Below are 26780 nucleotides of genomic sequence, written 5' to 3' on the forward strand. Positions count from 1 at the left end.
AATCGGCAGCAAACTCCCCCCAGCATCGAGAGAAAGGTAGAGGGTGAGCGATCGTATTGAGGAAGTAGAAAAGCTACAGAAGGACTTGGATAGATTAGGAGAATGGGCAAAGAAGTGGCAGATGTTGGGAAGTGTATGGTCATGCACTTTGGTAGAAGAAACAAAAGGCTTGTCTATCCTCTAAATGCAGAGAACATTCAAATATCTGAGGTGCAAAGAGACTTGGGAGTCCTTGAGCAAGATTCCATAATGGTTAACTTGCATGTTGAGTAGGTGGTGAGGAAAGCAAATGTGATGTTAACATTCATCTCAAGAGGACTAGAATATAAAAGCAAGGATGTAATGCTGAGGCTTTAGGAAGCACTGGTGAGGCCTCAATTGGAGTATTGGTAGCAGTTTTGGGCACCTTATCTTAGAAAGGATGTGCTGACACTGGAAAAGGTTCAAAGGAGGTTCACAAAAATGCTTCCAGTATTGCACAGTTTGTTATATGAAGAACATCTGATGGCTCTGGGCCTGTCTTCATTAGAATTCGGAAGAATGAGAGGTGACTGAATTGAAACTATCGAATATTGAAAGGCCTCGATAGAGTGGATGTGAGGAGGATGTTTCCTATGGTGGGAGAATCTAACACCAGAGGAGACAGCCTCAGAATAGAGGAGTTTTAGAATGGAGGTGAGGAGGAATTTCTTTAGCCAGAGAGTGGTGAATCTGTGTAATTCGTGGCACAGGCGGCTGTGAAGGCCAAGTCTACCTATTTTTAAGGAAGAGGTTGATAGATTCTTGATAAGTCAAGGCATGAAGGGATATGGAAAGGAGGCAGGGAATTGGGGCTGAGGGAGAAAATGGATCAACCATGATAGGGCAGTGGATGTGGTCTACATGGACTTTAGCAAAGCATTTGACATGGTCCCTCACGAGAGACTCATCCAGAAAGTCATGAAGCATGGGATAAGTGGAACCTTGGCTGTTTGGATAAAAAATTGGCTTAACGGAAGAAAGCGGAGGGTAGATGTGGAAGGAAAGTATTCTGCCTGGAGGTCAGTGACTAGTGGAGTGCTGCAGAGATCTGTCCTAGGACCCCTGCTATTTGTGATTTTTATAAATGACCTGGATGTAGAGGCGGAAGGATGGGTGAGTATGTTTGCGGATGACATGAAGATTGGAGGAGTTGTGGATGGAGCTGCAGGTTGTTGAAGGTTACAAGAGGATTTAGACAGGCTGCAGAGTTGGGCAGAAAAATGGCAGATGGAGTTCAATCCGGATAAGTGTGAGGTGATGCATTTTGGAAGGACAAACCTGAAGACTGAGTACAGGATTAATGGTCAGTTACTTAAGAGTGTGGATGAACAAATGGACCTTGGGGTTCAAATCCATACATCCCTCAAGGTCGCTGTGCAGGTTGATAGGGTAGTTAAGAAGGCCTGTGGGATGCTAGGCTTCATTAACAGGGGGATTGAGTTCAAGAGTAGAGAGGTCATGTTGCAACTCTACAAATCTCTGTAGAGACCGCAATTGTGTTCAATTCTGGACACCTCATTATAGGAAGGATGTGGAAGCTATGGAGATTTACCAGGATGTTGTCTGATTTGGAGAACAAGTCATATGAAGCAAGGTTAGCAGAGCTGGGACTTTTCTCTTTGGAGCACAGGAGAATGAGAGGGGACTTGATAGAGGTCTACAAGATTATGAGAGGCATAGATAGGGTGGATAGTCAGTACCTGTTTTCCAGGGCACCAATAGCAAACACCAGAGGGCATATGTACAAAATTAAGGGAGGGAAGTGTAGGGGAGACATCAGGAGAAAGTTTTTTACACAGAGGGTTGTGAGTGCCTGGAGTGAATTGCCAGGGATGGTGGTGGAGGCTAAAACATTAGGGGTATTTAAGAGCCTCTTGGACAGGCACATGGATGAAAGAAAAATAGAGGGTTATGGGGTAGTGTGGGTTTACTAATTTTTTTAAAGGATTATGTGGGTCAGCACAACATGGAGGGCTGAAGGGCCTGTACTGTGCTGTAATGTTCTGTGGTTCTACGGTTCTATGAAAGCTGACTCAATGGTCCAAATGGTCTAATTCTACTCTTATATCTTAAGGTCTTATGGTCTTATCTAGTTATTGTGTGACTGGGGGCAGTTAGAGAGAGGGAACAGAGACAAATTAATGTCATAATTGCAAAAAGCAGAACAGGTTAGGCTGGGCATGACCTCTGCTCCAAGAGGGGAAGAGGAAGATACATATATTGAGCCAACATCACAGATAAACAATTGATACAGGCACAGAAGTTAAGATCGTATTGAGTCCAGAATAGTGACACAATAGAGGTGCTGTTCCTCAAAGGCAACACGAGTGAATCTGCAGATGCTGGAAATAAATAAAAACACAAAATGCTGGCAGAACTCAGCAGGCCAGACAGCATCTATGGGAGGAGGTAGTGATGATGTTTCAGGCCAAAACCCTTCATCAGGAATGAAGTAACATGGGATGGTCGTGGAGGGATAAGAAGTGGGGGGAGGGATGAAGTAGAGAGCTGGGAAGTGATAGGCTGGAGGGAAATGGGCTGGGGGAAGGTGGAGAATTATGGGAAATAAAAGAGAAAGAAAGGTAGGGCTGGGGGGGGGGGAGAGATTATAGTGAGGGGGGAAAAGAGAGAGAAGGAGAACCAGACTAAAATTATAGATAGGGATGGGGGTAAGGGGGGGGCAGGGGTATCAATGGAGGTCTGTGAGTTGGATGTTCATGCTGGCAGGCAGGAGGCTACCTAGGCGAGAGATAAGGTATTGCTCTATCGACCTGCGTGCGGCCTCATCTTGACGGTAGAAGAGGCCATGGACAGACATGTCGGAGTGGGAGTGGTCTGTGGAATTGAAGTGTGTGGCCACAGGGAGATCCCGCCACTGCTGGAGGACTGAGCGTCGGTGTTCGGCGAAATGGTCTCCCAGTCTGCAGTGGGTCTCCCCAATGTATAAATGGCCACATCGGGAGCACCGGATACAGTATATCACCCCAGTTGACTCGCAGGTGAAGTGGTGCCTCACCTGCAAGGACTGTCTGGGGCCTGGGATGGTGGTGAGGGAAGAAGTGTGGGGGCAGGTGTAGCACTTCTTCCGTTTGCAGGGATGAGTGCCCGGAGGGAGATCGGTGGGGAGGGATGGGGGGGATGAATGGACAAGGGAGTCGCGTAGGGAGCGATCCCTGTGGAAAGCCGAGAGTGGTGGGGAGGGGAAGATGTGTCTGCTGGTGGGATCCCGTAGGAGTTGGCGGAAGTTACGGAGGATTATATGTTGGATCTGTAGGCTGGTAGGGTGATAGGTGAGGACCAGGGGGCCTTCATCCCTGGTGGGCTGGCGGGGGGATGGTGTGATGGCAGATTGCGTGAAATACGGGAGACGCGATGGAGGCCAGAGTTGATAGTGGACGAAGGGAAGCCCCTTTCTTTAAAAAAGGAAGACATCTCCTTTGTCCTAGAATGAAAGGCCTCATCTTCCCCTCCCCTAACTCTTGGCTTTCCGTAGGGATCGCTCCCTACGCAACTCCCTTGTCTATTCATCCCCCCCCATCCATCCCCACCGACCTCCCTCCAGGCACTTATCCTTGCAAACATAAGAAGTGCTACACCTGCCCCCACACTTCTTCCCTCACCACCATCCCAGGCCCCAGACAGTCCTTTCAGGTGAGGCACCACTTCACCTGCGAGTCAACTGGGGTGATATACTGTATCCGGTGCTCCCGATGTGGCCATTTATACATTGGGGAGACCTGCCTCAGACTGGGAGACCGTTTCGCCGAACACCGGCGCTCAGTCCTCCAGCAGGCGGGATCTCCCTGTGGCCACACACTTCAATTCCACAGACCACTCCCACTCCGACATGTCTGTCCATAGCCTCCTCTACCGTCAAGATGAGGCCACACGCAGGTCGATGGAGCAATACTTTATCTCCCGCCTAGGTAGCCTCCTACCTGCCGGCATGAACATCCAACTCACAGACCTCTGCTGATACCCCTGCCCCATCCCTATCTATTATTTTAGTCTGGTTCTCTTTCTCTCTCTTCCCCCCCCCCCCCCACTATAATCTCCCCCCAGCCCTACCTTTCTTTCTCTTTTATTTCCCATAATTCTCCACCTTCCCCCTAGCCCATTTCCCTCCAGCCTATCACTTCCCAGCTCTCTACTTCATCCCTCCCCCCACTTCTTAACCCCCCTCGACCATCCCATGTTACTTCACTCCTGATGAAGGGTTTCGGCCCGAAACATCGTCACTACCTCCTCCCATAGATGCTGTCTGGCCTGCTGAGTTCTGCCAGCATTTTGTGTTTTTATGCTGTTCCTCAAGCTTGCATTGTAACCATGGAAGAACCTCAAGACCAAAAGGCCAGAGTGATACTGAAATGGAGAATTAAAGTGTAGACAACAGAAAGTTCCGGCTTACTTACTCCTGCTGGCTGAATGAAAGTGCTCTGTCAAAGTTTTCATGCAATTTTGATTTGTTTTCTCTAACGTAGGGGAGGGGTGAGCCATGGTATAAACATGGAAAGCAGTACACTGGATTGGACAAAATCCAATCCATACCTGGAAAGTATGTTCGGTTCTGTGGACAGTGAGAAGAGAAGAAGTGAAAGAACAAGTATTGGATAGCTTGAGGTTGCAAGGAAAGTGTTCTAAAAAGAGGATTGGTTGGTGGAAACAGAAGAGTTCAATGCTGAAGTAATCTCTCCATTCCTTTTCTTATTTGACCCACCAGCTTTTTCATTGTATGGAGCAGGGGCTCCCAACCTTTTTTATGCCATGGAATCTTACTGCTAACCAAGTGTCTGTGGAATCCAAGTTGGGAACACCTGGTATAGAGTGATGCACACAAAATGCAAGTCAGGCAGCATCTATGGAGGGGAATGAACAGCCAACATTTTGGCTTGAGACTCTTCATTAGGTCTGCTTATGAACAAGTGTTTAGGAGATAGATTATAAACAGTTTACAGGATCAGAACTATATTGTAAACTGTAAGCACATCTAATTAGTGTGAACCAAATTGCTGCCAGTTGTATATCCTGCATAGATTTCAAGCCAATAATTGGTCATTTTGTTCAGTAGCTTCAATTGAAACTGATGTTACCAAATAAATTCTGCAAAGCTCATTACATTACTGATGGACAGTAGATTTAACTGATTTGAAATCTAATTCTTTATTATGAACGATAATTGTTACTTAGCACTGACACAATAATCAGTCAGTGGTACATTGTGTTGAGGATATAAAGATTGTGCAGCTGGATATTGACAGGTTGAGGATAGACAAAATGATTTTAATGTGGGAAAGTGTGAGATCATGAACTTTGGTAAGACAAGTCTAAAGGAATGCATAATGAAATGAAGACCTAATAGAAATGAACAAAATGAAGAGGAACTTAGGTCTTGTGTAGAAATTGCAAAATGTTAGCACACAGGTTTAGTAAGTGGTTAGGAAGACAAATGTCATAAGGGGACAAGAGTGATTGAGTTGTACAGTGTGGTCTAGTGCTGGTCATCATAATTTAAAAAAAAGATGTACTTGCAACAAAGACATTCAAATGAGATTCACTAAGCTAATTCCTAGTATGACTGGGGTGTCCTATCACAAGCCACTGTAGCAATCAGAACTCTGTTCTTTGCAGCTCAGAAGAATGAGTGGTAATGTTATCGAAACATAAAAGTCCTTAAGGGGGCTTGACAGGATAGACGTTCACTCATTTTCACCTATTGCGGAATCTAAAATGAGTGGACATTATTGCAAAATGAGAGGGTGGTCATTTAAAAGGTCTGTACTAACTTCTCCTTTAAGAGTGGAGTGAGATGGAAATCAGATTATTGGTAGTATTCAAAAAAGAAGCAGACATATTTTTGGAAACTTGAGGAAATCCAGGCTGTGCAGACCTTGCATAGAAGCGGAGTTGAAGCTTGGTGCAGAGCAATCATGATTGTATTGAATGTCAGGGCAGGCTTGAAGGGCCGAGAGATGACTCCAGATCCTTTTTCTTACATACCCTACGCCCTGCATTGGATTTCATTAAGAACCTATTGAATATGTACAGTTTACAATTGGTCTGGAATTTTAATCCTTCATTACAGCTCCTCAATTTTTGCTAAATATGTTGAGATACTCATTACACAACAATATTAGTGATATCTGTGTAATTATTGCTCAACATATATCAACAGTTCAAAGCGATGTAGATTTTAACCATTCTTAGCATCAGCATTGAGGAAAGTAGTTGTATATAGAGTTCAGGAGGTAGAGTGATTCTGTAGCAAAACAGTTAAGTAAAAGATCAGGAATTAATTCATTGATGCAAACCTGAAAAGTAGCATGAGAGGATAAATGGTATGACACCTAGGATTATTTTTAAGGTATGCAGCCATGATGAAAGTCAAAGATTTGAAAAGGAACTCATCTCATGCCAGGTAAGTCAAAGACTATGCTTAATATTCTTCAGAAATTTCCTCACAGTTAGGGGGCCCTCAGTAATCTTCTCCTCTGCACTGAGCAAGATCACTTAGTCCACACTTGCAGCAGAACCTCCCCTTCTGGATTGTCATTGGCCTCTTCCCGTTCCTGCGCATCATCACCGCTAAGACTACTTACAATGACCAATTACCCTACTAACCAATACTAACCAAAGATGGACTGTGTGAGGAAACAGGAGTACCCAGAGGAAACACGCTCTCCCTGTGAGAGTACGTACAAACCCCATTACAGACAGCGCCAGAATTGAACTCTGAGTTCTGGAACACCCTGAGCTGTAATAGCATTGTGCTAACCGCTACTCTACTGCGGCAAACTCATCTCTATCCAATTTATAGTGAGCTGATGGCTTGCAGATTTGAGAGCAGGCTTCAGGGTGATTGAAGGCTGTGCCTCGGAAGGGAGGCCAGTGACTAGTGGTGTGTGCTGGGTTTTGTGTTAGAACTCTTGTTCTTGAATATTTATATTATGATATTCAATATTTATTTATATTATATTTATATATTATATTTATTTTTGTCTCCAAAGGTAGTCATAGCTGAAGGGTGGTAGTGGGGACGAGCTCCCACTGCTAAACAAATACTCTTCATGGCGTGCGTCTCAAACAGCCTCTGGCAACCAAGTCTGACTCCTGGCCTTCACGTGTGGCATAATTCTTATGCCCGGTGGAGCTGTTCTCACTGAAAGGAGAAGGGGAAAAGTTGGACCAATGGCGCCTTAAACCCAATTGCTCTGGGCAGATGGGGCTCCTTAACCACGGATGGTAGCTCATCTTGGAGAGGGAAAACGCCAATTTAAAACCACCGCTGCCTTGCGGCTATACCCACTCACAGGAAAGGCTTTGGGAATAAACCCCGAGGAAAAATCTGGAGTCGGAGTCCCGAAGGCGGCTGACTGCTGTACCCAGCACCGGCACGGCAACTCCTGCGATGCTGCTGGCACCAAACTGTATCGAGTTCCGTCGTTCCTCTGGACCTGTTGTCAGCTTGGAGAGGGGGGTCCCACTGCATGGGCAACAGACGGATCTCCATATCAACTCTACCCTGGCTTGCACCCTGGAGAGGCCACTCCTGGTGACTACCAGACGTGCAGTACCTATGGTCGACCATGACCGACGGAGGCCAAACATAAATGATTTGGATGCATATACACAATGCTTGATCAGTAGTTTTACAGATCACATGAAGTTAGGAAGTGTTGTTGACAGTGAATAAAATTATCGTGGAATACAAGGGGATCTTGATCAGTTCGGGTATGGGGTCGAGGAGCGGCAATGGAGTTCTGTACAGATAAGTGCAAAGTGATGCATTTTAGAAAGGCAAACCATCTTAGGAGTTATATATAAGCATGCTAGGGCACTAGGGATTGTAATGGAACAGTGGGGCTTAAGAGTACTCGTGCACAGCTCATTGAAAGCACCCATCATATCTAGACAGCATTGTGAAAAAGGCATTTAGCATGCTAGCCTTCAGTGTGTCAGGGCAATGAGTCTAGGAGTTATGACATAATGCTGCAGTTGTATAAGTCACTGGACTTGGCTTAAGAGGGATATAGGCCAATCACAGGAAATTCCCTTGTCAACTTGTCTTCCACTAAGCTTCCTGCTGGCACATATCCCTACAAACATCAGATATGCTACACTTGCCCATTTACCTTCTCGTTACCTCCATTCAGGTCCCCAAACAGTCCTTCCAGGTGAATACTTCACCTGAGAATCTGTTTGGGGTCGTGTATTCGGTGTTCCTGTTGCTGCCTCCTCGACATTGGTGAGACCCAACCTAAATTGGGGGCCACTTGTCGAGCTCCAAGGCTCCATGTGCTGACAGTGGAGTTTTATTAGCTGAAGTGTTATTATGCCAATCCACCATTCTTAAAATTTTCTCAAGATTGTCTCAAGGAAACAAAATGCTTACCTTAAAAAATAGTTATTCAACGTTAATTATTTTTCTTATTAAAATGAAATAAACTGCAAAATTTAATGCAGTAGAATCAGATAGTGAAATGTATGTTAATTCCTTTAACCTGCTCATTTAATGCTATACTTTTTTGTGCACTTGACTAATAATAAAGTTTTCTGAGGCATTATGCCTTGGTGTGCAGGATATGGTAATTTTAGTAAATACTGGTTAATCGCTTCTAGTATATTTTAGATTTCTTTTTTTTTGTCATTACTTTCTATCTATATCATTTTTAGTTCATCTCTTATCGCAGTTAATTTGAATTAAAAAAAAATCTTTTATTTGAGATTCTCATTTACTGTTAATATCTGGAGCCAAGACTGAATTAAACCTTTTCTTATTACAGAACTTGACAAGGATCTTGCTGCAAAATCACTAACACTTGAATCTGAAAAGCAACGGAGCTCCAATATTCAAAGTAGATTAAGTATGTCAAATTACCATGGAAGTCTGTCGCAAACATTATTGGGCCAAAGTTCTAGACCTCAGATACCATCAAGCCCTATTGGGAAAGACTTTCCACTGATCCAAGGAAGCAAGCTACTGCAGAGCTCCAGTAACCAAAGCAGCAGGCCAGAGACTCCAAATGGCCAGCATACCAGATCTCGAACATCATCAGCACAAGCAAGCAGGCCTGCAACGCTGAACAGTCAATTATTTCAAAGTCCACTTTCTAGCCACCCAGTGACTAAAGAAGAAGCATTCAGTAATCCAAAGAACAAACTGACAACATTTACAACTCAAGTCGGGAGATCCCTTGGTTCTCCAATTAGTCAGACTGGAGTTACGGCTGGGAATATTTCACAAAGGAGCTATTTTTCAGAGGTGAGAAGAAATAGATTGATATGATGGCTGGTTACAAGTACTTAAAGGGGTGCAGAATGAAGTAAACCTCATTTGGAAATTAAACTTTGCTCCTCTGCAAATTAACTAATTAAAATGTCACCAAAAATTAATGTATGTGTGAAAAAGATTTTTATAAGGGCTTCAATATGTAGTTTTATTGGAGTTAAAAACAAACAAAGATTTACATGATCAAGGAGAACTATCCCTGTCCCACAATATTATTAAAGAAATATTAGTACAAACGTGATTTAAAAAATGCAACTGCATGTTGACTTTCATTTGGGCCATGAAAAGTAATAGCATGTTTCAGAAAAATTTAAATGGATCTTTATGTTTCTGGTTTAACCCATAGTTCATAAGTTCACCATATTAGTATTGGTATTAAATCTAATCATTGTCAGCATTGTTCAGTTTGTCTCTCAGGGGAGGAGGCATGGTATCTTTTGCTTCACAAAATGACATGTTAATTTTTAATGATGAAAGCCATTCAGCCCACTTTCTTAGATGTCTTAATGAAAGCATCCTGAGTTCTAGACCTAAGAGTACATAATTTAAAGTGATGTCGCTTTCTTGTACTGAGACATAACATCGTTAAATTGCAATGTTAAGTTGTTACTACAGATACTTTATGATGGGGGGGGGGGGGGGTTGAGATAAGATCCCTTGCAATCTTTGAAGATGTACAATGGAATTTTCTCAGTGCCCTGGCCTGTGTATGTTCTTCTATCAATAATGGACGTTTTCATTGCTTTATGTTTGCAGGGCTTTGCTTAGCACAATTTGCCTGTTGTGTTTTGTCATACAGGCCAATCCAAAGTTAAATATGTTGAACCTATAAACACTCCCTACATTTGAATGAGCTCTCATAACACTATTAAAATAAAAAGTCTGGCGTAAGTAGAAATGTGTGTTCCTAGGAAGTGTGGTAGTATTTTCCTTTCCCTCTGCACGTTTTGTAGCTGTTCTTCACACTGATTCCATTCATTTGTAACATTGTGGTGATGTGGTTGCCATATTGAGTAAATTTTGTGTATTTTTTTGATTTGGACAAATGTAACTTATAGTTGTCTTAAAAATGGAACCTATTCATTACCTGGTGACAGCCTGTATAAGTTTGATGCCTCAGAAAGTAATCATTAGCTTTAAAGGAAGATTGAAGCATCGAGTGGCAGGAAACATGCAGTTTTTATCCTTTCCTTAGCACATACTCCCTACACCAACCACATCGTAGCAGCCATTTTCTTTTGCATTTTCAAGTTATGTACCTCTACTTCTCTCATTCTGTGAAAACAAATCTTTTTAGTATTTATCTTAAATTTGCCATTTTAAAGACAACACTGTGTCTTAAGTGATTTTACAGTTTTACCTTTCCTGTACTCTTAATCAACCTTGTATATCTCTCAGTCACCTCATTTTGAGACTGAAAATTCCATGTTTCTCCAAACTTGTCTCAATGCTGGAGAGCTGAAATTACTTTTGAGACAAAGCACCTAATGCTTAATGTCTTCCTTTTCTGTCTTTATCTTAGCTTATTTCAGAACCATTCATGGAGAATACACGTGACTCATAATGTTTCAATATAGAACACTCTACTCCTAACAGAGTTCAGTCTTAGCTAGAAAAGTTTTTATCAGCCCATTACAACTCATTATAGATTTGCATTCATTTTTGTCTGAACACAGTTCCAGAATGGGTTTGAGATGTATTTTGACATTAAATGCACTTTACGTAGATGAGTTGTGGCTTACTGCAATTCATGGCTAGTTTGCTGTAATTTTGCCTCTTTAGTGTTGCAAATCTTTGTGGCATCTGGGCTTGGATCAATAGAAGATTAAAACAAAGTGCTATTCCTCCCTTACGAAGGGGTTCAAAGGATGCAGGATAGTCTTACATTCGTAGTGTTTTTCTGCCACAGGTGTGCTCTGAGTGGCCTGAGTATTTGTCAGCCTTCAATGAAGGATGGTCTTCTTGGCCTCGCTGATGTCAACAGCATTGGTGCCAGAGTTTCTTAATAACTATATCCTATTGTGCTTACGTTTAGCCCCTGTGAATTTCAGCTTATTAGCAGTATAACATTCATTCATTTCAAATGGAACTTCCTGTTTATTTTCCCCAAATCCTCAATTCCTTTACTTAAGTGATTCAAGTTTGGTGCCTGCCAAGAACTTTGTCTATGAAACAAAAGCACCTTAATGTTTCCTGTGAACCATGTCATGTTTGCAGTAAGATTGCAGAGGAAATAAATCTGCTTTTTTTTGTTTCACTTTCAAAAAGAATACAGATGTGCAAAGCCCTTTAAGAATGCATGTCAGATAATCAATAATTATCCCCAGTCAGCAGTTTGGCACAAATTAGATTTAATAAGAAACAGGCATGTAACGTCAAGTCTTAAGAATTTACATTTATCTTAAATCAAACCAATAACTACTTGTGGAAACAAATGCATTAAAGATCATTGTATGTTTATGAATATATGTTTCACAAAATGTAATTACTTATTATGTAGAAGGTCAGAGAAGAAAGTCCACTGCAATCATAACCTTCTGTTCCTTGTGCAGTGTTTGATAATTCTCTTTTCTCCCAGGTAAAGTTGCATGTGCTGATCCAGTTTCGACTCTTGCATTGTATAGGTTGGACCTTTGATTTCAATTTTAGCAGTGGGCTGCTCTTTATTTCTAATTTTAGAGGGATCAGAGCCAACTCAGCCCTCTATTCTATATGTTATTGCTTCCAGCAGGGCCTCAACTTGCATTCACAAGTGACCGTCTCACACAATATTTGATGTGGGTTATACTTTGCGCATTTGTTTAAAACAGAAACGTATGTGCTGACTTGTATGGAGTAAAGCATTCTGATGTTGATATCCTCTGAAAGGTTTGTGCCGTATCAGTGCCTGTTTTTAATTACATTGGGAGACTTTTTGATGCTTAACCCTGTAAGAGCAGCAGTGAAACCCTTGCACCTTGATCATGTAGTAATTTGGCAGGTGAGTTTGGATAAACAATATAATATGAACCCTTAATCTGCACAGTGTAATAGGTTTAATTGCACCTTAAAAAATTTCTCATCCAACTGAAATCTTGGAATGTATGCCCCAATATTACAATAAGAAAGATATGGTAGAAGTGAGATCAGAGAGTAATTAAGAAATTTAGAAGACATTCAGTATCATTCACCATCCATCTAACGTACTAAGCCAGCCAGTAGTGCAGTGGCATCCACACTGGACTTCAAGATGAATGGCCCAGAGTTCAAATCCAGCTGGCTTCTTGCATGCTTTCCATCCAGGCAGGGTTGAGCATTGACCTAGCAATTTGGCCTTGTAAAACATAGTTAAATGCTAAAGAAATGGCAAGGTTGCCACCCATTGTGCCACAAGGTGTGAAGAGGAACAGCAACAAACTAATATACTTTTGAATGCATTGTATATCAGAAAATCCTTGAAATATCCTGCAGACTGGACAGCGTTAGCAAGGAGTAAAGAACTGAGGTAATATTACAACTTGATGAACTTCAATTGGGAATAGAAAATTCTGAGGTAGATTAGATATTCCTTTTCTTTATCTGTCTCCATCACCCCCACCTCCTCCACCCCCCCACCACCACCCTTCTCTGCAACTTAAATTGTTTTCTAGCTTTCTCATGAAGATTAAATTTGTTTCTCTGAAATACTGCTAGGCCTGTTGAGTATCTGATGCGTGGAATGATGTGTCAGCAAGGAAGGCCCCCCTTCCCCAAAGGAGCAGACTCTCTGACTGGACACAGCTTATGTTAGGAAGACCCTAGGCAGGGCAACCCACGTAAAGCTGCAAGATCTGATAACGTACCTGGTCAGATGCTGAGGGTCTGTGCAGCCGAGGTAACATCTACAACATCACTCTGGAATGGCCCACTCTCCCTGTATGCTTCAAGGAAGACAACAGTAACTTGCCTTAATGACTACCACAATGTGGCACTGACCTCAACAATAATGGATCACAGTCAGTCCCATCCTCCTGCTACATTGGACCCTCTCCAGTTTACTTATCACTCAAATCAGTCCACTGGTGATGACATTGCTTCTGCCCTCCTGTCCTTCCTGTCCCACCTGGAAAATGGTGCCTCATATGCCAGGATGCTGTTTATTGACCAGCTCAGCATCTAATTCAATCATCCCTCAGAAGGTGGTGGCTAAACTGTCCTGTCTGGGCCTCAGCAGCTCTCTCTGTAACTGGATTTTGGACTTCTTGACAGAAAGACCACAGTTGGTCCGTGACTGCATCAATGTTTCTAGCTCCTTCACGATGAGCACTGATGTCCCCAGGGCTGCATCCTCAGCCCGCTACAGTTCACGCTACTAACACATGACTATACTGCTAGATCCAGCCCAAGCCAAATCACTGACTTCGCTGATGGCTGGTCTCATCAACAATGACAACCAGATGGCATACAGGGAGGAGGTAGAGCAGCCGGTAGAATGGTGTGAGAACAACAACTTGAGTTCAGCGTGGACAAGACTAAAGAGATTATTGTGGACTTAAGGTATAGGCTGACCACTCCTCTTTGCAGATAAATGGCCCCTCCATGGAGAGGGGTAGGAACACCTTGTTTCTGGGAGCGCACATAATGGATGATTTCACCCGGTCCCTCAACACCACCTCACCACTTCCAGAGGAGATCTCAGTGAGCCTTCCCCCGTCCACCCACAGTCTACCAATTTTTACAGGAGCACCATCAAGAATGTCCTGACTAGCTGCATCACTGTTTGGCATGGGAGTTTCAAGGCACCTAATTTCAGGACCCTATAAAGGGTTTTGAGGTTGTGCCCTGTAGTTCTGGATACTCACACCATAGGAAACAGCCTCTGCACACCCACCCTATCTAGTCTTTCAACATTTGGTATGTTTCAATGAGATCCCTACATGTTTTTCTAAATTCCCAAAGCTGTCAAACACTCCTCATATGTTAACCCCTTCATTCCAAGAATCATCCTCGTGAACCTCCTCTGGAATCTCTGCAATGACGCCACATCCTTTCTGAGATATGGAGCCCAAAACTTTTGACAATACTCCAAGTGCAGGTTGCAAAGGTTGAGACCGTCATTGGGTCTCTCTTCCACTCATCTGGATATTGATCAGAAGTGCTGCATACATAGCACCTTTAGCATTGTCAATGATCCCTTCCATCTGTCCAATAATCTTTTTGACCCCCTACCATCAGGCAGGAGGTACCAAGGCATTATGACAAGGACTGTTAAGATGGAAAACAGCCACTTCCCACAAACTGTGAGACTACTGAACTCCCTGCCACCATCCAGGTCTTCATACCACACACATGTGAAGTTCTAGTAGCGTTGTACTGTTTACCTTTTAATTTGTGTCGTAAATGCACCTTATTATTTGTTAATATATTTGTAGTATTATTACTTTGTGTTTTGTGTGAGTTATATGTACAGTATTGTGCACCTTGGTCCAGAGGAACACTGTTTTATTTGTTGGTATATGTGTGTGAGGGTGAAATAAAAATAAACTTGAACTTGATTTCCGTTATTTTATGGATTTACTTCAGATTTTCAGTATCTACAGTTCTTTACTTTTTAGTCACTGATCTCCACTTTTGCCTCAGTTCAGCAGCTACCAAAGCCTTTTTTTATATTCCTTTGCTACTTTCAAGCTCAGTATTAAATCTCCCAAGTTGCCATCTATCCAGACTCTTTGATAATCCAAAACTCTATTTCCCACTTGTCATTGCTGAACCACATTAGCCGAGCCTCAGTTTTAAAATTCCCCTCTTATAATGTTTTGCCTCGTCTTTGTAGCTCCTCTCAGCTCCTCGATTCTGAGATTGTTGGTCAGGCAGCATCTGCGGAAAAGGAATAAGAAATAAATTTCAGGACAATGGGAAGGGGTGTAGAGAGCAGAGAGCTGCCCATGAATGAATGGCGACTATTTGTCAAGATCATAGAGGTCATGACCTTCTGTGGATTAGACCAGCTCATCAGGGTGCATTTCTACTAAATGAGTCACATCAACTTGGCTGCTCTTTTGAAATCTTCATCTAGATCCTTCAGTACAGAATCTCTGTGTGATCTTGAAAAGCTGGCAACTAGTCGCTACATTCCCCTCTCTGATCATAAACCATTTATGCCTGATGACATACCACTTGTAAATTCTCCCATTACTTTACATGAAGTATCTGAATTTCTGCTAGGTTAGGGTTTAGTTGAGAGGAAGAGCAGAGAAAAGAGCTACACATTTAAGTCATGTACAGCTTGTAAATTACAAGAGATTGTAGATGTCAGAAGTACAATTACATATGGCCCATTTACTTAGTATTTCAAGTGAATAGGTTTGATTGCTTCTGCATATGAAGTCATTAAAGTTGCTCCAACACTGGATTATTATCTGAGGCTTGACCTCTTGAATTGATCACTATTGCCTTCAAATTGTATGATCTCCTGGCTCCTGTAGACACAGGACATCCCTCTTTCCTCTTATTTCCAAGAAGGCTTTCTTTGCAATATCAAGTGATCAGGGAGCTCCTATGTGATGCAGTGTGTCTCCTTGATAGTTTTACAGGTTGGTTTTAAGCCATGCTGTGCAATATCAACTGATTGGACAATCACTAAATTGGGTTTTGTAGTTATTTCTGAGCACTAACTTTCATCATTTGATTTGCAACTTTATTACTAGACTTCAAAAATACAACAACTAATGTACAATGGCCAAATACACTTCGCAGCTGCATCTTAAACCTCCTTTATTTGGTCTTGGTTCCATTGTAATATCACCGATACTGTTTCATTTGACATATTTGTTCAGATGTCGTTTGCTTTTCATGCAAATGCTGAGTGATGAAAACTGAATGCTGTTATTATGAAACTGACCCTGTAATGAAAGTGTCAGCTTTGCTTCTGAGATTGCATTCTCATTTTTTGAGTTTGTAGTTCATGGGTTTAGAATTTCAAGCCTGAGCGTGTAACTTAGGCTGATGTTTCAGTGCAATTTTGGAGGATATGAAAATTCTCAGATTAGATGTTATAACCGGGGTCATGATCTGCCCTCTTAAATAAAAGATGCCAAGACAATTTTCAATGTCCTGCCAGCAGGACTCTGAGTGATGCAATAATATCTGAGAAATATGTAATGAAATTATAATCAGTAGAAGTGAGGCAAATAAAGCATTGAAATAGATGATCTGAATCTTCAAGATCTGCAGTGCAAAGGCTCCAAGTTGTTGGTGGAGTGATTCTGAGATGTTTGTTGCCTAAGAGAAAAGCAAACCCCAGGAAAGGTGTTAAACTTACCTCACCATAGGGCCCTTTTTAGCAGATTTCTATCAATGTCCGTAATAGGACTCTGCCTGTATTCATGAAGCTCCCATTTAAATCAGGTAGGTATCCCAATACCTTCCCCAAACCTCCATCCCAAATAAAATAACAATTAAGATAGCTGAGAGGTAGAAATGACTCAAGTCCAGCAATGAACTTTTAACACTTGTTTTGCTCATTTTTCTTCATGCACAAAAAGTTAAAGATTCCCTCTTTCTGTTTCAAAGGGATGCAGCTGCCCAGTACCAAGAACTGACAGTTGAAAACAATTTTGATGCCTCTGTCATTTTATTCTTTTATACATCTGGCTAATTAACCTTTTCATTTTTCCCTCACATTTTACAGCCTATATATCATATATTATACGCCAACAAGTCAATCACACAAGAATACACAGTCCGCGTCATCTTTTGCACAATACTGCTTAAATTATCTTCTAGCCTAGGGCCATATTTGAAGCCATCAATCATAACTGCTAGCAAATCTGAGTCACAATAATAGTTATAAATTTGTTGTTTCTTACGAGTTTCCAGCTATGCTGACACTGCGTTCTTTTCTGACTCAGACCTGACAACATCTGAGTGATATTAAGAATTAAATTATTATCTGTAAGACTGAGGCAAATGCATTTCTATTCCTTCATCCAGAGCAGCATACTGTAAATGATTCAGAACGAAGTCTCGTTTTCCATTTAAAGGGAGTGAATCTCAATATATTAGAAATAAAAAGACTGAATATGAATTCCTGATTTAATTTGCTGCATCACGGTGACTGTTAAATATTCATGCTATGTTATCATTTGTTATCATTTCCAGTAGAATTAGTCTACTGGATAAAAGAGCATGCTGAAACTTCAGCAATGTATTTTTTTCAGACAACTGATCATGTTAACAAGGCCTTGAAATTATACCACAGGGCACTGGTAGAATAACCACTATCATTGACTGGAGACATTGAAGTGTTTAGTTTAAATGATTTACCATCTCCAATAAAATAGCAAATTAAAGAATTTTGCATGACTTATAAGGAATAAGCATGTTAGCAGTGTGTGGTGTACTGGGTAGAGTTTAACCCAGGAGGTGCATTTTTTGCAACATCTTTGTAATATGCATTTACTGTTGAAACAGCAGCAAGTCTTTGTTTATTGTACTATTAGTTTTGTTTTCATAGACTAGGAAAGAACTTTTGTGGTGTGGAGTTCAGTTATGCCATTTTCAACAACTCACTGAAGATTTTATCCAAATTTGCATTTACTCGTAGTTACTTCTGTCGGCTAATGTCCTTTCGGTTGTTTATTTACATCTAATGCAGAATTTCTAAAAGTAAACACTCTCGAGTTAAATATTAATCTCAGCCATGTCAGTCCATTCAGAATGAATCTGTGCAATAACTGAGCGGATCAGAACCAGAATCAGGTTTAATATCATGAATTTAATGATATTAAATAATGATATTTAATGAATATCATGAATCATATGTCATGAAATTTGTTAACTTTGTATGATAAATCAATATAGAGGGAAAAAACCTGAATTACAGTAAGTATATATATATATATATATATATATATATATATATATATATATATATATATATATATATATGTCTAGTAAATGATTAAGTTAAAATAAGTAGTTAAAAAAAAACAAATAAAAATTAATGAGATAGTGTTCATGGGTTCAATGTCAATTTAGGAATCGGATGGCAGAGGGGAAGAAGCTGTTCCTGAATCACTGAGTGTGTGTCTTCAGGCTTCTGTACCTCCTACCTGATGGTAACAATGAGAAGAGGGCATGTTCTGGCTGGTGGGAAAGGATCAGCATTCCTTTTCAGTTCACAGTTTTACAATCAATGTTAATTTTTGCTTTTTTTAAACATGAAATTTGGAGAGTCTTACCACTTACATGCTAAATGTCTTTCCAGTTATAACTGTTCAATGTTGTTTCGTGAGTGAATACCAGATTCCATTCATATTACATGATTAGAGATTTTCTGGGATTTCTCAGTGGATTTCAGAATTGGTTTCTGGAGAGGACAGTAATTCAATAGTTACAAGAAACTTTGTACAGTAGCTTGAGGAACCCAGGTTCAATCCTGACTTTAGCTTCTCTCCATGTGAAATTTGTACATCCTTCCATTATTAACCACTGTATATTACCCCTTATTGTGAATTAAAGGGGGGAAAAATTACAGGGCTGTAGGAAAATAGAAAGGGGTGGGAACATGACATGCTGTGCTGAGAGCTATCATGAGCCTGATGATATGAATGATCTAATTGTATAATACATAAGATATTACATGCTTTATTCTTCAAAACCTGCAAAACTCATTCATCCACCTTTAATTATCTGTCTTCCTCCCTAATATTGTAGAATATCCTCTATCCTGAACAGTCTTTTGCAGTTTGTACACCAATTAAATATAACACAGTAATGTAAAGATAACAGGAAAAGGGCTTCAAACAAATGGGACAAAGGGTGGGATCCAAAAAGACAAAGTGCAGATTGGCATATGAAGGGAAACAGGCTTAAAGTCAGTAAGTGAGATCAGTGCAGATATGCATTACAGCTGGCATTGATGAGGTAAGGTCCTTTTCTGTATTATTGTGTTTCGATGATTCATTCCCATATTGGAAGGCTTCCTCTAGGTAATAACTTTAATGAGCAGATAATAGTTATAAATGTTTCTTTAATTTGTCTACCCATTGCACTTACTCATTGCAATGAGGTAAAACAAGTAGAGACATAATGAACTGAACAGATAGCCTACCTTATTGGAACTATAGTTTATATAAATGCATTTTATCAATATCATTTCTATAATAAGCATAAAGTATAGCATCTATATAATATAGATAGTTTAGGTTAGCTCAAGAGAAAACAGTAATAGTATGTAACGCCACTTTCTTTTACAACTTCCAGCTCAATGACTCCACTCAAATTATAAAAGGGTTTGGGGATATTATGTGCTTCTAAAATTATAGACCCAGTGGCTACCTTATCAGGTACACGTACATCAGCTCGTTAATGCAAATATCTAATCAGCCAATCATGTGGCAGAAACTCAATGCATAAAAGCATGCAGATGTCATCAAGAAGTTCAGTAGGTGTCCAGACCAAACATCAGAATGGGGAAGAAATGTGATCTAAATAACTTTGACAATGGAAGGATTGTTGGTGCAGGTCGGGGTGGTTTGAGTATCTCAGAAACTGGTTATCTCCTGGGATTTTCACATGCTACAGTCTGTAGAGTTTACAGAGAGTGGTACAAAAACAAACAAAAAAATCAAATGATGGCAGTATTATCTCGATAGACAGGGTCTGATTAGGAACAGTCAACATGGATTTGTGCGTGGAAGGTCATGTTTGACAAATCTTATTGAATTTTTTGAAGAGGTTACTGGGAACGCTGACGAGGGTAAAACAGTGGATGTTGTCTATATGGACTTCAGTAAGGCCTTTGACAAGGTTCTGCATGGAAGGTTAGTTAGGAAGGTTCAATCTTCAGGTGTTATTATTGACATAGTAAAATGGATTCACCAATGGCTGGATGGGAGATGCCAGAGAGTAGTGGTGGATAACTGTCAGGTTGGAGGCCAGTGACTAGAGGTGTGCCTCAGGGATCTGTACAGGGTCCAATGTTGTTTGTCATATACATTAATGATCTGGATGATGGGGTGGTAAATTGGATTAGTAAGTATGCAGATGATACTAAGATAGGTGGCGTTGTGGATAATCAAGTAGGATAATCAAAGCTTGCAGAGAGATTTAGGCCAGTTTGAAGAGTGGGCTGAAAGATGGCAGATGGAGTTTAATGCTGATAAGTGCGAGCTGCTACATTTTGGTAGGAATAATCAGAATAGGACATACATGGTAAATGGTAGGGCATTGAAGAATGCAGTAGAACAGAATGATCTAGGAATAATGGTGCATAGTTCCCTGAAGGTGGAATCTCATGTGGATAGGATGGTGAAGAAAGCTTTTGGTATGCTGACCTTTATAAATCAGAGCATTGAGTATAGGAGTTGGTATGTAATGTTAAAATTGTACAAGGCATTGGTAAGGCCAAATTTGGAGTATTGTGTACAGTTCTGATCACCGAATTATAGGAAAGATGTCAACAAAATAGAGAGAGTACAGAGAAGTTTTACCAGAATGTTACCTGGGTTTCAGCACCTAAGTTACAGAGAAAGGTTGAACAAGTTAGGTCTTTATTCTTTGGAGCGTAGAAGGTTGAGGGGGTATTTGATAGAGGTATTTAAAATTATGAGGGGGATAGAGTTGACGTGGATAGGCTTTTTCCATTGAGAGTAGGGGAGATTCAAACAAGAGGACATGAGATTTAGGGGGCAAAAGCTTAAGGGTAACATGAGGGGGATTTTCTTTATTCAGAGAGTGGTAGCTGTGTGGAATGAGCTTTCAGTAGAAGTGGTAGAGACAGGTTCGATATTGTCATTTAAAGTAAAATTGGATAGGTATATGGACAGGAAAGGAATGGAGGGTTATGGGCTGAGTGCAGGTCGGTGGGACTAGGTGAAAGCGTTCGGCACGGACTAGAAGGGCTGAGATGGCCTGTTTCCGTGCTGTAATTGTTATATGGTTATATGGCAGTACTATGGGCAAAAATGCCTTTTTAAGATGAGAGGTCAAAGAAGAATGGCCAGGCAGGCTTAGGCTGATAGGAAGGCAACAGCACTCAGATGTTACAACGTGTTACAACAATAGTGTGCAGAAGAATGGACACATCGAATCTTGAAGTAGATGGGCTACAGCAGCAAAGAAACATGAACATTTTATTAGGTGCAGGAAGTACATAATAAGGTTGCCTCTGAGTGTACAAGTGAATTTGAGATTTCAGTAAGCACACCTTGAAGCTTTTATCAATTTTTCATTTTCGAACATCCTGCTTTTTTTTTAATGTACATTTTTCCTATTATCAGTAAATTCATTATTTCCCTTGTAGAGAATCCTCAATCAAAAATTTCAGTTTGGAGTCCTTTGTTTGGTTAGATAATGAAAGTAAACACTATTAAATGAGAAATGGGGTGTCATCTCTGTGTCAGTATCTCAGAGGAGAGAAAGATTCCTGAAAGGTCTCCATCTAGACAATAATCAGTCCTCAAATGCTGAATGAGCGACTGCAGAAATTGCAGCATTTGTAGAACCTAATTTACATATCTAATCTATGTGTCTTAATCTGATACATTTCTGGAAATATATTTGGTAATTTTGTTAATGGAGGAAAAACAAAAATGGGGAAAAAAAGCAGAGATGAGGTAATCAATTTACCTGAGAACCTACAGAGACAATCTTAGCTCAAACACTCATGCTGTTTGCAAAGAAATCTTCCACAAGTTATGTTAGAACTAAATCTATTGCAGTGGTTTTTAATGATCCTATTTTCCTTAGACGCTCTGCAGTGAACTCAGGTAGTGATTTCACACCATGAGTTTTTCTTTGTGAAAGGAACATTTTCAGGTGTAAAGTGCATCCCGCAATATTCTGGTATTGATGATAATCTACACCACTCCACCGCTCCCACCCAGCATGCCCAAGGGTTTCCTCCAATTTAGCTGCTGCAACCTATATTAATAAGACATTACAATATTGGCAGCTGAGTAAACTTGAGGGCAATAAACTATAAAAGCTGGCAGTTCCCTAGATGCATGATGTATGTCATTGTATTGTTTATTTGAATGCTTCCCTCTGCTGTGACACGAATTCCAAAGGAGGATTTATTATATTTTGAACACTCTCCTATTTATTAATTTGAATATTTATTTAAATATGTTTATTGAACTTAATGTTGAATGTAATGCTGAATAGTCAAGTATTGCTCATTTTCCTTTCTTAGCGTCAACAAGAATACATATCGAGTCACCCTGATTTGGAATAAAGCTCTCATTTCTCAAACCTCTGAAGTTTCAGAAATTCTGTTTTAATGTAGCCAGCATTTTACAGTAGCTCCTCTTTCTGCTAATGCAGGCAATTTTAGAAATTTATTATTGAATTACCATTTGTTAATGAAGATCAGTGTGTTCTTGGAGCCATTTAGGGGAAAGGTATGAGTGCAATCTTACAGTACTTTTACATTCATCAGAAAATTAAACGACCTTTGACCAAATGACTTTTTTTTAGCATAAACCCCAGTATTAAATCTAACTGTCCAGATATGAATCCACAGTGCTATTAAATCTCTATTAAATATAATATGGCATAAATGAACGGAAAAGCTATTCTCCTTTTATTTCATTACATTGGACTTTTGGTTTATAACATTGTTAATCACAGCTATTTCTTAATTCAAATTAACTGAAGCAAATAACTAACTAGATAAAAATTATAAGAAATTAAATCAACAAACACTCTCCCATGTTATAGTGAGCATATGTTCAACCATGAGAAAATACGAGACAAAACTTGTAAGTCTCTTAAAATTGTGAAACCGCTTTTTAAAGTGGATGATCAAATAGGTGATCATTATGTTCATTCAAAAATTTATAAATCTAGTACTGTCATGATGGTGTGGCTGCAGAATCTCTTGTGAAGTTTCAAGCTTAATTTCAGAACGTGACTATATAGTCGGGACAGTTAAATAATTGCAGTGCTGAAGTACTGCATTGTCAGACACACTGTCTTTCAGAGGTTAAGCTAATGTCCTATGTTCATTCTGAAGTGGATGAAAATGTTACGTATACGATACAACTTAAAGAATAGAGAATTTTCTTCAGATACATATATTTCTCAATAAAAATGTTAATAAAATGTGAATCAATATTCATTACTTTGCTATTGCAGAATTTTCACAAGAAAAGGCCATATGGCATTGGTGAAGAATTAAATAAGCTGAATATTTGTAGGATGAATATTATAGATAATTGTTTTGTTAATGCATTTGTTTTACAGTTTTAAATTGGTCAGAACATCTTCTATGGACAGAAACATTCTATACAATTAAAGTGAAATGCCATTATTAAGATGTTACTAAAGTTTGCTATTAATTAGTCCATAGGTTCTAAGATGTACTTTACCTTTCCTTAGGATGAATCCTTTCCACAGTCGTTAGCTACTCGTCAGCCATGGACTTTACCCAGTAATACCGATAATGAAGGTGCAGGTCCTGGTCAGGACAAATGTGAGTATGTATGACGTGAAATACAAGTCAATGTACTTGTTAATTTTGCTACCGATGCTAGTTCCAGATTTGATGGCATTGCAATCAGCATGTATCTAAACCTCCCCTCTTGAAAATCATCAGTGTTATTTCACTGAATTCCCATCCACTGAATGCCATAATTCCATCCCATCTTGAAAAATCAGCACTAAACAAGTACTTCACATCAGTATTCACCAAGGAGGGGAACACGGAAGTCAGTGAGATCAGGGAGGGATGTGCTGATATTCTGAGGCCTGTAGATATGAAGGAGGAGGAGATGTTGGTTGTCTTGAAGACTTAAAGGTGAGTAAGTCCCCAGTGTCTGATAGGACCTATCCTAAGTTATTGTGTGAAGCAAGAGAGGGGTTTGCTACAGCCTTGAAAAAAATTTTGTATTCTCTTTAGTCACAGATGAGGTCCAAGAGGACTGTGGAAAAGCCAGTGCTAAGCCTCTGATTAAGAAATGCAGTAAAGAAGAAGCTGGCATTTAAAGTGGCACTCACATCTGGAAAAGCAAAACATTAAGGATAGTAAGTTTTTTGAGGAGGTAGTGAAGACATTTGATAAGGGTAGGGCAATGGATGTTCTGAGCACGGACTTTAGTAAAGCTTTCAACAAGGTCCCTCAAATCCTTCTTCTCTGACCTGGAAGAGTGAAGCATAAAGGACCCATGGAGACTTGGTAGATAGGATTCCAATTTGGCCATTGAAGAGACTGTTGTCTCAGGAAGCAGGTTGTTTTGTAGATATTTAATGTAATGCTCATTCTTAACTGTGCTTCACTAAATGAGTCACAAATGACTTACAGCAGAGTCTCCAAGCATCACATATGGAAGAGTCATCTGTGTGGTGCTGATTGATGATGGAGGTTGAAGTGACCATGGCTTCGAATGTCAGTGATGTAGGTCTCCCAGTTTCCCATTTGTCCAGTAGATTAGCTCCAATCTGGTGAAAAATTTGTTTCCAACAGCAGCATTGAATTTACTCTGGAGGATCAAATTGTCTCCCCCAGGAAGTAGATAAGGTCTTTTAAAGTGAACAGTAGAAATATTTATTGATCACATTTCTAGATTCTGAAGAAAAGGGCTAAAACACTGATGTATACTGATTCTGTGTTAGAGTGAGTCAAAATGGTTCCTTATTCCATTGGGGCAGTTGCTGACGCACTGAATTAGCTCATTTTCGAAGGAAAAGTGCACCACACTTAAATTGGGTTCCATTTCCTGTTTGGTATCCCAGAAGAAGTGGTGTGCTTTGTACTTTGAGCTGGCAATTTCAATTGGCATCCACTGAGCTTCAGTGATCTCTTTCCTTCAGTGTGCCTTTGGTCATAAGACATAGGTGCAGAATTAGGCCACTTAGCCCATCAGGTCTGCTCCAACATTCATTCATGCCTGATCCTTTTTTGCCCTCCTCAACCCCACTCTCTGGCCTTCTCCCAATAACCTTTAAAGCCATGTCCAATCAAGAAACTAACAATCTCTGCCTTAACTACATGCAGCAACCTGGCCTCCACAGCTGCATGTGGCAACAAATTCCACAGATTCACCACCCTCTAGCTAAAGAAATTTCTGTGCATTTCTGTTTTAAGTGGACACTTCTGTGTCCTGAGGCTGTGCCCTCTCGTCCTAGACTCCTCCACCATGGGAAATGTCCTTTTCACATCTACTCTGTCTAGTCTTTCAACATTCGAAAGGTTTCAATGAGATCTCCCCCATCCTTCTAAGTTCCAGTGAATGCAGACCCAGAGCCATCAAACGTTCCTCATATGATAGCCCTTTCATTCCCAAAATCATCCTCGTGAACCTCCTCTGGACCCTCTCCAATGCCAGCACATCTTTTCTAAGATGAGGGGCCCAAAACTGTTCACAATACTCATGGTGAGGCCTCACCAGTGCCTTGAAAAGTCTCAGCATCACATCCTTGCTGATCCAGATGTTGGTTATTCCATCATTTGCCTATTGAAGTTTACATACTTCCAGACCCACCAACAATATGCTTCCCACATGCATATAAGGTTACCATTGGAGCCGTGTAAAATTGTACAGTTATGTTTCATTTTATAATATTCCGACAAGATTCATTGCTTGACTAACCTGACTTGCATAAAGATGAGAAAACTAACCCTACTTTTATGCCAATGTAACAAGAACAAAAGAAAACAGCAGAATTATTGCAGAGTAAGTCTGCTACCTATTACAGCCAATTATCATGGCAGTTCTCATACAGAGTGCAGTAAAATTCAAGTACTTTTGCAGCAAGGTATTAAGTACTGTTATTGTTTATTTTAACTGGATTATTTGGAGGAGGCATAAAGCTTCCCCAATCAGTAGAAGGAAATTAGAGGTAAAGTCACCTTGACCCATGTTTACCTCAACATACCATGGTACTATTTATGCTGAAAGAACTTCGGAGAATTGCTCCATTGACCCTGCTGTTATTCCCAGAGCCAGCTCATTAGAGCATTCAATAACGTGCCAGGAATGCTGCTTCTCAGCAACAAGTGCTTAGACTTGCGGCTGTTGTGGAATTGGTAAAAGAAGTATATTGCTGCAAAGACTTTCAGCCAAGAAATCTAGGGAGAGCAAATGAAAACTTGGAGCAAGTGTCTCGAGAGAAGAGAGGAGCTGAATACATTCTCTGCTTCCCATCAAGATTCTGAAAGTGGCTTTCTTTGGATTCCTAAGAAATGGACTCCAATGGACTCCAATCTCAGGGACTCTGCAGTGGGAATACATATGTTCAATGAGTAGCACACCTTCGTGAGTCCGTGACTCCTTTCCCAACCCGAGATTTACAATGGTTATGGATAAGGGAGCTTTCCCCATAATGCAGCAATTTCGTGGAGATGTTCTTTCAGTTGAATGACAACTGGAATACTTGGAAGTCAATAGCGGGGTGCATGTCACACCTGCACTCCACTTTGGTATGACACATTCATTTCGGGCAGGGCTATGCCAGTGGTGCTGCAGGCCATGAAACTTAGAAACATAAAAAACCTACAGCACAATATAGG

At 40.5% G+C, this 26780-nt stretch overlaps 1 protein-coding gene across 7 annotated transcripts in view; it reads left to right on the forward strand.

Moving 5' to 3' along the window:
- c1h8orf34 (chromosome 1 C8orf34 homolog) overlaps window positions 1–26780 on the forward strand; it is a 319455-nt gene that overhangs the window by 277675 nt on the left and 15000 nt on the right. For 3 of the 7 annotated variants that reach the window (XM_059982462.1, XM_059982473.1, XM_059982479.1), the window contains exons 12-13: window positions 8802–9280; window positions 23651–23744. In XM_059982462.1, coding sequence (XP_059838445.1) covers window positions 8802–9280; window positions 23651–23744 — 573 coding nt within the window. Of the gene's footprint in view, window positions 1–6382; window positions 9281–23650; window positions 23745–26780 lie in introns of those variants that run through there. The other 4 variants (XM_059982499.1, XM_059982513.1, XM_059982505.1 and 1 more) reach the window with 4 other exon arrangements.

The sequence above is a fragment of the Hypanus sabinus genome, chromosome 1 (genome assembly GCF_030144855.1).
Source record: "Hypanus sabinus isolate sHypSab1 chromosome 1, sHypSab1.hap1, whole genome shotgun sequence".
Taxonomy (NCBI): domain Eukaryota; kingdom Metazoa; phylum Chordata; class Chondrichthyes; order Myliobatiformes; family Dasyatidae; genus Hypanus; species Hypanus sabinus.